At 27.0% G+C, this 13,114-nt stretch overlaps 1 protein-coding gene across 1 annotated transcript; it reads right to left on the bottom strand.

The window, feature by feature from the left end:
* Nucleotides 1-7,558: 7,558 nt before the first annotated feature.
* Nucleotides 7,559-12,881, bottom strand: LOC134833907 (heat shock 70 kDa protein cognate 2-like). The gene is made up of 6 exons (XM_063848402.1): nucleotides 12,754-12,881; nucleotides 10,946-11,079; nucleotides 10,759-10,870; nucleotides 10,667-10,694; nucleotides 10,258-10,512; nucleotides 7,559-9,173 (listed from the first exon to the last, which is right to left on the bottom strand). Exons 2-6 carry the CDS (start codon nucleotides 10,977-10,979, stop codon nucleotides 7,719-7,721), a joined length of 1,884 nt encoding a protein of 627 aa, XP_063704472.1. The 5' UTR covers nucleotides 10,980-11,079; nucleotides 12,754-12,881; the 3' UTR covers nucleotides 7,559-7,718.
* Nucleotides 12,882-13,114: the final 233 nt, after the last annotated feature.

Below are 13,114 nucleotides of genomic sequence, written 5' to 3'. Positions count from 1 at the left end.
TCTATAATTTAAAATTAGCGCTTTGTTAGAGTAAACAAATTTTTTATAAAAATTAAAATGAAACAAGGCCTTTTCTTGCATGGCATTTGGACACAAAAATTGTACTTTACAAAAAAAAAAATATTCTTAGTCTCTTTAGGAAGATAAAGTAGAGGAACTATTAGCAAAATTGAAAGCGGATTTGAGCAGACAACTGCTGAAAAAGTTAAGGTACCTAATAATAATAATTTCTTAATTGGCATATTTAATGTATCGCGAGGGGCATTCAATAATTTCATTAATTTTTAATTTTTCAGGGAAAGTTCTATTTAAGGTACCTAATATATGTTTGGTTGTATTCATGAGAACGCACACATTCGAATTTTTTTACTCCACATTTGTCATGTTGAATGATTCTGTATGTATTCTTACTAGTCGGATTTTTGTCTAAAACCCATTGTAGAATCGCGCTAATAACACTTATGTTCATAAGAAATCTAGTTTTGCAATGGTCAACTTTCTTGATTTGGTTCAATCCATCGTTATTGTCTTCTTGATCTGAAGTTTAGATTCTTATTATTGCTTCCAAAAATTTCTCTCGGCTTGACAGTCTTTCATCATTTGTTGAGACTTTGAGTTTTATCGATTCTGAAATGATTCATCTTAAGTAAACTAATTTCGTAATTTATTTTTTTTTTGCATATTAAACTAAATTTGTAAAAATTTAATAAAATTTGAAGGAAAATATTTGAAAATCTTGAGAGATTTAATAAAAAAATTGGTTTTTTTTTCTTACTTTATCATTTTTTCAATTTTAAGAAATTTGAAAGAAACTCTTAAAATATATATTTTAATTTTAGATTTTTAATTAATTTTATCACTACTTAAATGTCAAAAAAAAAAATACTTACTTATGAGTCACCCTATAAATTCATCATAACCACACAAAATCCATCAATGAATAAAATTTACCGCCGCAAGTTAGTTTTAACTCTTCATTGATTGCCCGATATCAAAGTTTTATTTTTTGCTTTTCTATATTGACTTTCACCTCATCTCTTCTTATCCATTGTTTATTCACGATTGAAGTGCACTTGCTTGTCGATATGCGAGAAAAACTTGACTTGATTAACACAGACAAACTTTTCTTCTTCTTCTTCTTGTCTAAACAAACATATTCAAATGAGTTTCATTGTCTTCTTCATCTCTTTTCGTCTTTTGAGCTTTTCTCCATTTATTTAATGATAAATTTTCGCAGGTACAAAGACGATAGTTTTCTCATAAGATTTATATTGAGATGTAAAAGTTTATTTATTTTCTGTGCAATTTCATTAAAAATGAAAAAGTTTTTATATGAAATTACGATTTGATGATATGAAATCCAAAAAATCAATAAAATCATATCAATCATCATCTGTTCGATTCGAATATTATTTATTAGAAAACAAAAAAAAAAGTTTGTCATTGATACTTACTCGAATGTAATTGGCATCCAACAAATAACTTTTCTTGATATTTATTAGCCAATTAATCAATCAAACATCGGAGCTGTCATCGGTTACAACATGTCGTATCAACAGATTGTCCTTTCATTCGGTGCTAAAACTCTCGCAAGTTAAAATGGGGACAAAGCCTAAGATAACAATAAATATGTCAAGACTTTATTTCTACGAGCGACAACGACGACGACGACGACATCAACAATGGGATTTGTCTCCCCTTATTATTTATACTTTTGCTTCGTCAAAAAGATGTTCCTTTATCACATTTTGATTTCTTTTTCTTCTCCTTATTTTACTTTTTTGGCAGAAAATTAATCTTTTAGGCATTTCGTACCGCACAATAAGATATGCACGTTAAAGTTATGATAAATGATCGAAATATTGAAATTGTATCTTGGTAACCTATATTTTATCTCACCGAACCATGATGATACGAAACATGAATATTCGATAATGAAGGAAATGTTTCTGGTTAAAAGCTTTCATTTTAATACAAATTGATTTCAAGTGTACGGATTCGAGTGTATTTCTGTGTCTTTGTTGGTGAATGTGGGAATTGCAATGTATTGCAATCAATCCCAAATATGTAGTATTATGATTTGTCATCATCAAAGCTAACCTCTGATGTGACCTGAAAATTGTTGTGTTTTGAATTAAATAATATCGATTATCAAAGTTGTTTGGTTTCGACTTGGATGAGTTATTTTGAACAATTTATGGGATTAAAACTGATGTTCATGGAGTGTAAATTGTATTAAAAAAGTTAATTTTTAAATAAATTTTCAATTTTTGAGTTGAATTAGCAGAAAAGCGATTTTCAAATTTTTAACGGTCATTTTTTGAATTGACATTTAGGAAATTTTTCAAATTTTTTTGATTAATTTGCCAAAATTCATTAAATTTAAAAAAAATTATACTTTAAAAATTAAATTTTTAATTCTAAACTTCAAAAAAAAATTTTGAAAAATTATTAAAAAAAATAATTAATTTTAAAAATTGATTAAAAAAAATATTTTAAAATTATTTCATAAATAATTTATTTTTTTTAACTCTAAAATGAAACTTTTAAAAATTAATTAAAACAAAATAATTAATTTGAAATTAAAAATTAATTTAAAATTATAAAATAATTAATTATTTTTTTTAAATTTTATTTTCAACATAAAAATTTTCAATGTTAATTTTAAATGTTGGTCATAAAACTTTAAATCATAATTTTTCATTTTCGTTTCAGTTCATTAATCTTTCATACGATCATCATCAATATAAGATTAAAATTGAAGTATTTTAAAAATTTTCTTTTAATTTTTTTTTCACTTTTCATTAACAGATCATTAAATTTTCGAGTTGAATTTCCTTTTCTAAGGAACATTGAACATTTAATGATGTCCAGAATTCCTTCTATACATTTTTTCTATGAAAAAAAAAGCTTGACATTATCTTGTTCCTCAGATCGTGAAATGACATCGCAAAATCAATATCCTCCGTGTCACTGTGCTGAAAGCAATTCTACTTGAATTTCAAGTTAAAGATACTACTTTCTTAAATTCGCATTTATGGAAATGAACCAGGCGTCTCCATCATTTGCCACAAAATACAAAAAAAAAAGAAAATTTATCAACCTAGTTCGTGAGAACGACGCGAGAGACAACAAAGTGACATAACGAAGACGAGATAACAGTGGCAAATCAATTTGTTAAAGCCGTTTGTTTTCATGTTTTATCAATCTATTTTTTTTGCTGCTCTCCTCTTGTCTTCGTTCCTTTTGTGTTTATCAGCAAACGTGTTATTGTCGTCGTCGTGGTACTTGTACATCGATTTCATCGAGATTGTCATTGCTTTGACACCGAACAATATGTCTTTTCCTGCCCTGCTTTTCTTCTATCATCGAGCGATAGATTTTTTTTTCGTGCACGTTTCCCTTTTTTTTCGTTATCAATTTTTACTCGAGATTAAAAAAAAAGAAATTTCTTTGTTGAAGTTTTATTTTAGTGCAAAAAAAGACAAAACAGAAGCAATTTACCAACCTTATTGTGTCTTTTATGACAAAAAATTTTTTCTTTGATTTGACACAAAAAAAAAATCGCGAACGAGATAAAATTTTGATGAATTTCCTTTTATTGCTCTTTTATTACTTTTAATATTTTTCACGGAATTTTTTAATCATAATTCATTAGAGGTTAGAAATTTGATCAATTTACCGAACGATTGGCGATAAATTCGATACTGAATTTAATTTTGTGGAAAAGTCAATAATGTCTGGATTATTGTTTTCACAAGACTTAAAACAATATGTTTGCAATCGTGTGGGAATACAATTTGCTCAAAATGCTAGATTTTATGATGTAAGCTGATGGTGTGTCGTAAGTTGCTGCCATAGAGATGAGAGTTGGGGGAATATTTTGATGAAAAATACAAAATTTGAGTTAATTTATGATGTTTGTCTTTGGGCTTACTCAAAGACTCCGTCAAAGCTTGATATTACATATCAAAGGTAGTCTTGAGTTAATCCGGATTTTGGCTGTTTTTGTGATGTTACTTCATTTAATAATATTTGATATGTTTGTTTGAACGGGCTTTATCGTTCATGTAATCAAGTTAGTAGAGGAAAAGTTTGGAGTTTTGATGACATATGGAGGATTCGAGCGCATTTTCAGTCAACAGAAGGTAAGAATTTATTGAGATTTGATTATTTTGTACAGGAAAATAAAGAACCTTGGCTTTTAAGTATCATAAATTTTCACAATTTGAAACAACTGAATGAAAAACGAACAAAAACCAACTATCATGCTAATGTTATTGTGCCTATATTGTGAAAATCTATAATAATTTTGGAGACAATATGAACATTGAACAATATTACCTGATGATTTTTTTAAAAAATTGCCCTATGAACAATTTGATTTAGATTTTTACGCTAAACGTCACAAAAATTAAGAAAAACCTCACTCTGAAAGAATAAGCGAACGAAGAAACATGTAATTTTATTCTTCTAGGTGAGGATTGAGAACTAGAATTAATTTGAGTACTTGATTTAATTTTATTTTTTTATAAATTAAGGTAAAATTTAAGAAAGAGAATCATTTGTGACTTTGAGAATCATCAATTAAAACATTAATTTTTGTTATCAGGCCATCTTGGATCCAGTGTGGCATCCTATTCATGACCCATTTTGTTTTGTCCAAACATGATCCTTAACAACGAATCATCAATTAAACAATGCTAAATAAAAGTTTAAGATTCTACAAACGAAAAACGTGGAAAACTCTTCTTTTAAGGTTTAAGCCATCAGATTATCTCCTAAAGTGAATTTTTTGTTCTGTTGGAAATTCATCTGAAGTACGTTAAAAAGAATCAATTGATCCCTTAAAAGATTAGATTAAGTTTTAATAGGATTTCCAATCTTTTGAGCTTTAAGGGATTCATTAACCACAAAAGTTCAACTTTAAGTATCAAGTTGATCCGTTAGGAGGTCAATTTGATCTTTTACGAAGTCAATTTGATTCCATAAGAAGTCAATTTGACCCCTTCAAGAGGTACCTAAATTGTGAAGTTATTGATTTGCATAACCTCTAAAGGCAACAAAATAACCTCTTGAAGGGGTCAAATTGGCTTCTTAAAGAATCAAAGTGCCTTTTTAAGGAATCAAATTGATACATAAAGTTGAACTTTGAAGTTGAATTAATCCCTTAAAGCTCAAGAGATCAGAAAATCTCTTAAAGATTAATCTGATCTTTTTTAAGGGATCAATTGATTCTTCTTAAGGTTCTTCACTTGAGCTTTCAAACACAATATTTGTGATAATTTTTATTCAAATACAAATAATTTGAAGCTATAAAAGACAGACGCCATATTGGATCACTTTTCAACTTGAACACTCATTAAAATTAACCTACACATGTTTCCAATCAAATTATCATCGTTTTAAATAATAAATGCCGGTAATGTAATTAACATTCCCACATATGAGCCTGTCAAAAAAAAAGTTAGCTAAAAAAATTTTTAATTAACAATTTCTCTTTTCATCGCAAATCCGCGATATTAATTTTAATGATAACAAGTACCCGTAAAATCGCGTGTTTGTCAGAAAAATCGCAGATTGACCATTTACAGATTTTTCACGCTAAACACAACAAAAATGGTAGCCACTCAATAATTTACGAATATATAAAATTTCGCAGGCTAAATATGTTTATTTTTCATTTAACAATGATGATGACGATAATAATGGTATTGTTATGGATGGCGGTATCGTGTAAATGGCGGGAAAGCTTCAAACAACAAAAAACAAGCGGTCGACACAAAATATCGCAGGAGTTTGTTTTATGGTTATTTTGCATTACGGAAATTAGCATATTTGTTGTACGGTACAAAAACGACGAGAACGACGACGACGAGACATATGCTTCGATGGGGAAACCATTATCTAGCAGTGATCTCTATTTCAATATTTTTCATGATGTTGCTTGTTTTTTTTTTGTTGTAGTAAGGTATGTGGACTATTTGGAGCGGATTGAATGAATTTGTAACACGTAATAGAGTAGAAGCAAATTGATTTTGAAGGATGATAATTGCATGAATTTCAATTAATTATGTTGTTCTGCAATTTGTACGCCAAGATAATTTGTCGAATAAAATGTTGTTAGTTGTGGTTTTTTTTTCGTGCAGTATTTAGATGGATGTAAAGTGCATTGTAAGCTTTTTTTGTGACTTTCAGTAAGTAACTTTACTTCTTTTTAATTTTTTTAGGATTTGTACGAGCTAAAATTTTAACATTTTTTTGGGAGTCATAAATGTTAAGAAGCAAAAAATCTATTTAGACCATCGATAAATATTCAAACCAACTTCTTACTATTGGTTACTTCTTCAAAATCAAATACTGAAATGATCTTGTCAAAGCCATTTGCCAATGTAGCAACCTGAACTGAAACTATTTTAGATGAAAATGTAAGTACATTTCATATTGTTCTGATATAAATAATTTTTTGAGTTGTCGTTTAAAATAATCAAAATGACGTAAAAATTGTAAAAAAAATTCTAATTCAACGTTAGGATTTTAAGTCAAATTATTAGTGTTTGAAGTAGCATTGTAATTTTTTAATATATTTTTTTTAAATTTTTTTTCGTATTTTTTAAAAATAATTTTTTTTTTACCTAAACATTTTTTTTTAATATTTTTTTTATTATTTTTTTTAAATATTTTTTTAATTTTTTTTTTAATTTTTTTTTTAATTTTTTTTTTAATTTTTTTAATTTTTTTAAATTATTTTAATATCTAAAAATATTTTTTAATAAAATTTTTTTTTTTAAATTAATTTTTTTTAAATAACTTTTTTTTTATTTTTTTCTTTCAATTAATTTTTCTTTCATAAATTTTTTTAAAATAATTTTTTTATTTTTTTAAAGATTTTTTATAATTATTTTTTCAAAAGGTTTTTCAAATATTTTTTTTTAATATCTTTTATTGAATATTTTTTTTAATTATATTTTTTTTTAAATATATTTTTTTTAGTCCAATTATTTATAAGTTGACCTAAAATTCTTATGTTCAAATAGAAAATAGAAGGTATTTGGCAAATACACTTTGATCGTGTTTAAGTTTTATTATTTTATTTCTTTTTGTATTTTTCGGAAATAAGCTTTAGAAAAAAGTTAAATTTAATTCAATTTAATCTAAATATTTGTGAATTAATCATATTTTGTCCAAATTATTAAAATTATTAATTTTGAAAATTTGATGACTTTTTTTAAATAGAAAATAATTCCTTAAAAAAAATTAATTATTTTTTTACTTTTTTAAGAAAGATTTCTTTATATAAAAATTTTATAAAATTTACTTAAAAATCGAGAAAATAATTTATTTTTTTACTATCAAAAACATTTAAAAAATAATACTTACATATTTCACATTCAATTTAAAAGCGTTTTTACCTTGATCTATTTTCGGATAGGATTTTCCCGGAAATTTCACTACATAATTAACCAATATTCCAAATTCATTTTCTGGTTTTTAATTAACTCGTCAAAATATCATACACTGAACCAAAATCAATTTCGCCTCAAAAATATGCGTCTGTTAATGAAATTTATTTCAATGAAAAATTAATCAAAAATATTTTTTTTTTCGGTAATAATAATTAAATATAAAATGCTCCTGCGTTCACTGTATCGAATGTACAGAATAAAATAATAAATATTTGATAAATTGATTTTTAACGGCAAATTAAAAGCAAAAAATTACTCGGCTTCCTCAACTCGAGGACCTTCTTTCTGAGCACCGCCTGCTTGATGCAATTTCATCATGATCGGCGAACAGACCTTTTGGAGTTCCTTCAAGCGATGTTCGTATTCTTCCTTTTCTGCTAAGGTATTTGCATCGAGCCATGCCATCTCAGCAGAACATTTGTCCTTGACAACTTGTTTATCAGAGTCACTCAACTTGTCTGAAGGAACATCTTCAACTGCTTGTTTGCAACTGAAAATGTATCCTTCGAGTTGATTTCGGGCAGCGACCTTTTCACGTTGTTTCTCGTCCTCTTCGCGATATTTTTCCGCTTCTGCCAACATTTTATCGATATCAGCTTTGGAAAGGCGTCCCTTGTCGTTCGTAATTGTGATTGTTTCGGATTTATTGGTGCTCGTATCGCGAGCTGTTACGTTCAAGATGCCATCAGCATTCAAGTTGAAGGCGACTTCGATCTTGGGAACGCCACGCGGGGCAGGAGGAATTCCCGTAAGATTAAAAGTTCCGAGTAAATTGTTGTCTTTCGTCATGGCACGTTCACCTTCAAAGACTTGAATGGTAACAGCGTTCTGATTGTCGCTGTAAGTCGTGAACATTTGACTTTGCTTGCAGGGAATTCGAGAATTGCGTTCGACGAGTTTTGTAAAGACCCCGCCGGCAGTTTCGATACCCAAAGATAACGGAGCTACATCAACCAAAAGCACATCTTGGATCTTGGAGCTTCCATCTCCGCTCAAAATGGCGGCTTGAACTGCAGCGCCATAAGCCACAGCTTCATCTGGATTGATCGAAAGGTTCAAAGATTTTCCATTGAAGAAATCTTGCAACAATTTCTGAACTTTTGGAATACGAGTTGAACCTCCAACAAGAACCACATCGTGAATTGATGCCTTATCGAGTTTCGCATCATTCAAAGCTCTTTCAACAGGTTGCATTGTGGATCGGAATAAATCCATGCACAACTCTTCAAACCTTGCCCGAGTGATTTTCGAGTAAAAATCAACTCCTTCGTACAAGGCGTCAATTTCCAAGCTCGCTTCTGTGCTACTTGACAACGTACGTTTTGCGCGTTCGCAAGCAGTTCTCAAACGACGCAAAGAACGAGCATTTCCGCTCATATCTTTCTTAAACTTGCGTTTGAATTCATCGACGAAATAGGTGACAAGGCGATTATCGAAATCTTCGCCGCCTAAATGAGTGTCGCCAGCTGTCGATTTGACCTCGAACAAGGAACCTTCGTCGATCGCTAAGATACTGACGTCGAAGGTACCGCCGCCCAAATCGAAAATCAAGACGTTTTTGTCGCCCTTGAGGTTTTTATCTAAGCCATAAGCTAAGGCAGCAGCGGTAGGTTCGTTGATGATACGAAGAACGTTGAGACCAGCGATGGCTCCTGCATCTTTCGTGGCTTGGCGTTGACCGTCGTTGAAGTAAGCGGGAACAGTGATCTGTGGAAAAGGGATTTCAGGTGAGTTTTTAACAAAAAAATATAAAAAAACTTAAATCTTAGAAAAAAAAATTTTTTTTGTGATTAAAAAATAATCAGAAAAACGTAAAAAATCGATTTTTTTACTTTTCTGAAGCAAAAAGTTAATTTTTTCGTTTAATACAGTAGTTGAATTCGTTCAGTTAATTATTTATTAATTTTTCAATTTAACATGAATTTTTAATTTTTTTTTTTTTTTGAATATTTTAAAACTAATTTTTAAAAATAATTTTTAAAAAATTAATTAATTATTTTTTTTTATAATCTTTTAAATTTATTTTTTAATTTAATTTAATTTTTTTTTATTTTTTTTTTTTTTTAATGCAATTAAAATACAAATTAAATGAACAAATTTATTTTTTTTTTTCGTAAGAAATTTCGATTTTTAAGCAATTTTTGTGCATTTAAAAAATTCAGGTTGATTTAAAATATTTTTTTTCGTAAAGATCATTTGCAATTTTTCAAAAAATTTTAAATTTGATTTTTTTAATGTTCAGTGTATTTAAATTAATTTAGAATGTGACTTTTGAATTAATTTACAATTTTTATATTTATTTAAAAATTTTTAAAATATTTTTTTAATAAAATAAATTAAAAAATATATAAACAGAAAAAATGAATTAAATTTAAAATTAAATAGTTTGTGATTTTTTAAAATTATTTTTGGATTTTTGTAAATTTATTAAATTTTTTTAAATAAATATTTATATTAGGTAAATATTTAAAAAATTTTTGTGAGTAAAAAAATATTTTTTTTTCATTTCTTAATGTAATGAAAAAATATAAATTAACTGAGCAAATTCAACTTTAAAACTGAATAAATATAACTTTTTTCGTGAGTAAAGAAAAAAAAATAAATAAAAATTACCTAAACTTCAATTTTTGTATATTTGAAGATTCAAGTTGATTCAAAAAAAAAATTTTTTTTTAATAAGATTTTTTTAGTCGAATAATTTTACATTTAATTTTTTGATTTTTTTTATTATTTAACTTTTTTGGCAATTTTTTTTAGAATTTAAAATTTTTAGAACAAATTAAAAACTTACCACAGCATCCGTAATTTTGCCGCCCAAATAAACTTCGGCAATTTCCTTCATTTTCACGAGAACCATTGAGCTAATCTCTTCTGGAGCGAATTTTTTCGTCTCTCCCTTGAACTCTACCTGAATTTTAGGCTTGCCTCCATCATTAACAACCGTAAAAGGCCAATGCTTGATATCCTCTTGAATCTTTTGATCATCAAAACGTCTTCCAATCAATCGTTTCGCATCAAAAACCGTATTTTTCGGGTTCAGCGCAACCTGAAACGCAACAAAATCGTATAAATTCCACTAATATTTTGCCATATATGGCACGAGAACATGACACGAATCGACATTCGAATGTGTATCACTTCTAAAAATGGTGCTGCTGACGTACGTGCGCTGCTAATTGTACGAACATATGGTAACATACCTGATTTTTAGCAGCATCGCCAATTAAGCTGTAACGTTAACAAAAGGGACTCAGTGTGCAATTAAAAAAAATATCATTTTGAATTAATTTACCGTTCGGTGTCATTGAACGCGACATAACTGGGAGTCGTGCGGTTCCCTTGATCGTTTGCGATAATCTCGACACGTCCATGTTGCCAGCAACCAACGCAAGAGTATGTCGTTCCTATTCAAAAATTCATGAGTCACAAGTTATTTACCCGAAAAATATTTTAAGCAGCCAGACACGTCACAGACTTACCGAGATCGATACCGATTGCCGGTGTTTTTGCCATTTTCGTTGAATTTATTTACGTTTTGGGGGTACGTGGGCGGATATGGGTATTGACAGAGCACGGGAGTGTTTAATAAACAATAGAAGAGTAGCAGAAGAAGCTATAAAATGAAATGAAAGAGAAAAGATTAAATATTGCTCGATGGAGGCGACTGGTTGCTTGTTTTATTTGCGTCATCAAGAGACAATTTTGGAATTTAAATTGGTTTTCTAGAATATTTTACGTGATGAAATATGATTTATTGGAGATTTTAATAATTTGACGAAGAAATAGACTTAAATGGGAATTCTAAGAAAGGTAAGAATTTATTTTTTTATTGAAATTATTTAATTTTTGGGTTGTTAATAATAATTTTGTAATTTTTTTAAGATAAAAAGATAAAATTTTGCTACGTTCAATTATTAAATTTTTTGAAGAAGAGAAATTTTTTTTTAAAATTATTCAAAGTTTATATTAGAAAAAAAAAATTATTTGAATCTAAATTTTTTTATATATTTTTTTTATTTTTTTTCACTCTGCTATATATTAAAAATATCTCTTTTGATTAAATTTTTAATTAGAAAAAATTAAATTTCAACATTTTTAATTTTTTTTTATTTTAATTTTTTTTTCATCCTAATTTATTTATTTTAAAATATCATTTAAAAAAATTATTTATTTTATTTTAAAAAATAAATATAGAATATTTTATTTTAGTTTTTTTTAAATTTTTTCTTTGTTCTCAACAGTTCTAAAAATTATTAAAGAAATGTTATTGAACGTATTTATAAATATAATTAATTAAATGAGTAAATTTTAATTATCAATTTAAATTTTTCATAATTTTGAAAAATAATTAAAACAAAAAAAAAATAAATAAATAAAATAAAAAATTAATAAAATGAATTTAAATAAAGAATTAAATTTATAGAATAAAAAAATATTAATTCAAAATATTTTAATAAATTTATGAAAAAAATTGTTAATTTTTTAATTAATAAATATTTAATTAAATATTTGATTATTTATTAATGTAATTAATTACACGGAAAATTTTAATTTTTGATAATTTAAAAAAAAATAAATAAAAACTTATTTAAAAACTTTTTAGATAAAAACGTTCATTAAATTATCGCAAAAATATTTTTTCTATAAAAAACCAACAAATTTCATTTCCGTTAAATCCTCCTAAAAATATCTCATTTTGCAACATTTCTCTCATAAATCCAATAAAAAAACTGTCAAAAATGTCATTAACACTAAAATGTCTTTCACAATTCTTTTTTATTTAATCTCTTTTTCACACAACAATATATTTCTTCATTAATTTCTTTTATTTTTATTTTTTTAATATAAAAAACCATCAACGACATGCAGTTGTCCATTTCGATCTAAAAATAACTAGATCAGCCGGTTGATGCACACTTGCACTTGACGAGTAGAAGACATCACGCGGTGTCGACATTATCTTTAAGTTTTATATGATGTCACACAATTTTTCTCCATTTTAATTGAAAATAATAATTTTAGAAAAAATTGTCTTTTCCTGACTCATATCATCGTCATCTCGCCAATAAAATAACAATAACAAACACTTTGGTGAGAATTTTTTTTATTTATACTTTTTTTTTATAATATTTTGTAATAATCTATTTTTAAACGCAGCATCAAAAAATCGTATGGGAGGAAATTTTTCCAGTTTGTTCTAGATTTGATTTTTTTTTGGTATTAGATCGCCGCATGACGTAAGTTTGAAAAAAAAATTAAAAAATGTCACAAAATTAAGTTGAATCACCTTTTTATTGTTTTTTTGTAGGTAAAGTTGACAAAAAATAATTAATTTAAAACAATAAAAATTTAAAAAGAAATTTCCACAAAAACAAACTTTTTTTAGAAAGACCGTACGATCTTGTCCCGATGAAAATCCGAAATGAACTGATCAAGCAACAATTTTGTAAGTATGTTATAAGCGATTTTTTATTAAATATTTTTTGTTTGTATATTTTAAATGTTGTTCGTATAGTTTGAGCGGCATCAGTGTGGAATATGAAAAAATGTAAATTTTAATGTGTCTGTTTGTTTGTGTGTTGCTTGTGTATTCTATGCGATGTGCGTTATTTATTTACATTTTATTTAATTTAATGAAAAAATTCTTT

This window comes from Culicoides brevitarsis, chromosome 3 (assembly GCF_036172545.1).
Source record: "Culicoides brevitarsis isolate CSIRO-B50_1 chromosome 3, AGI_CSIRO_Cbre_v1, whole genome shotgun sequence".
In the NCBI taxonomy this organism is placed as follows: domain Eukaryota; kingdom Metazoa; phylum Arthropoda; class Insecta; order Diptera; family Ceratopogonidae; genus Culicoides; species Culicoides brevitarsis.
The sequence above is the reverse complement of the archived record's forward strand: the minus strand, read 5'-3'. Positions and strand labels throughout refer to the sequence as shown.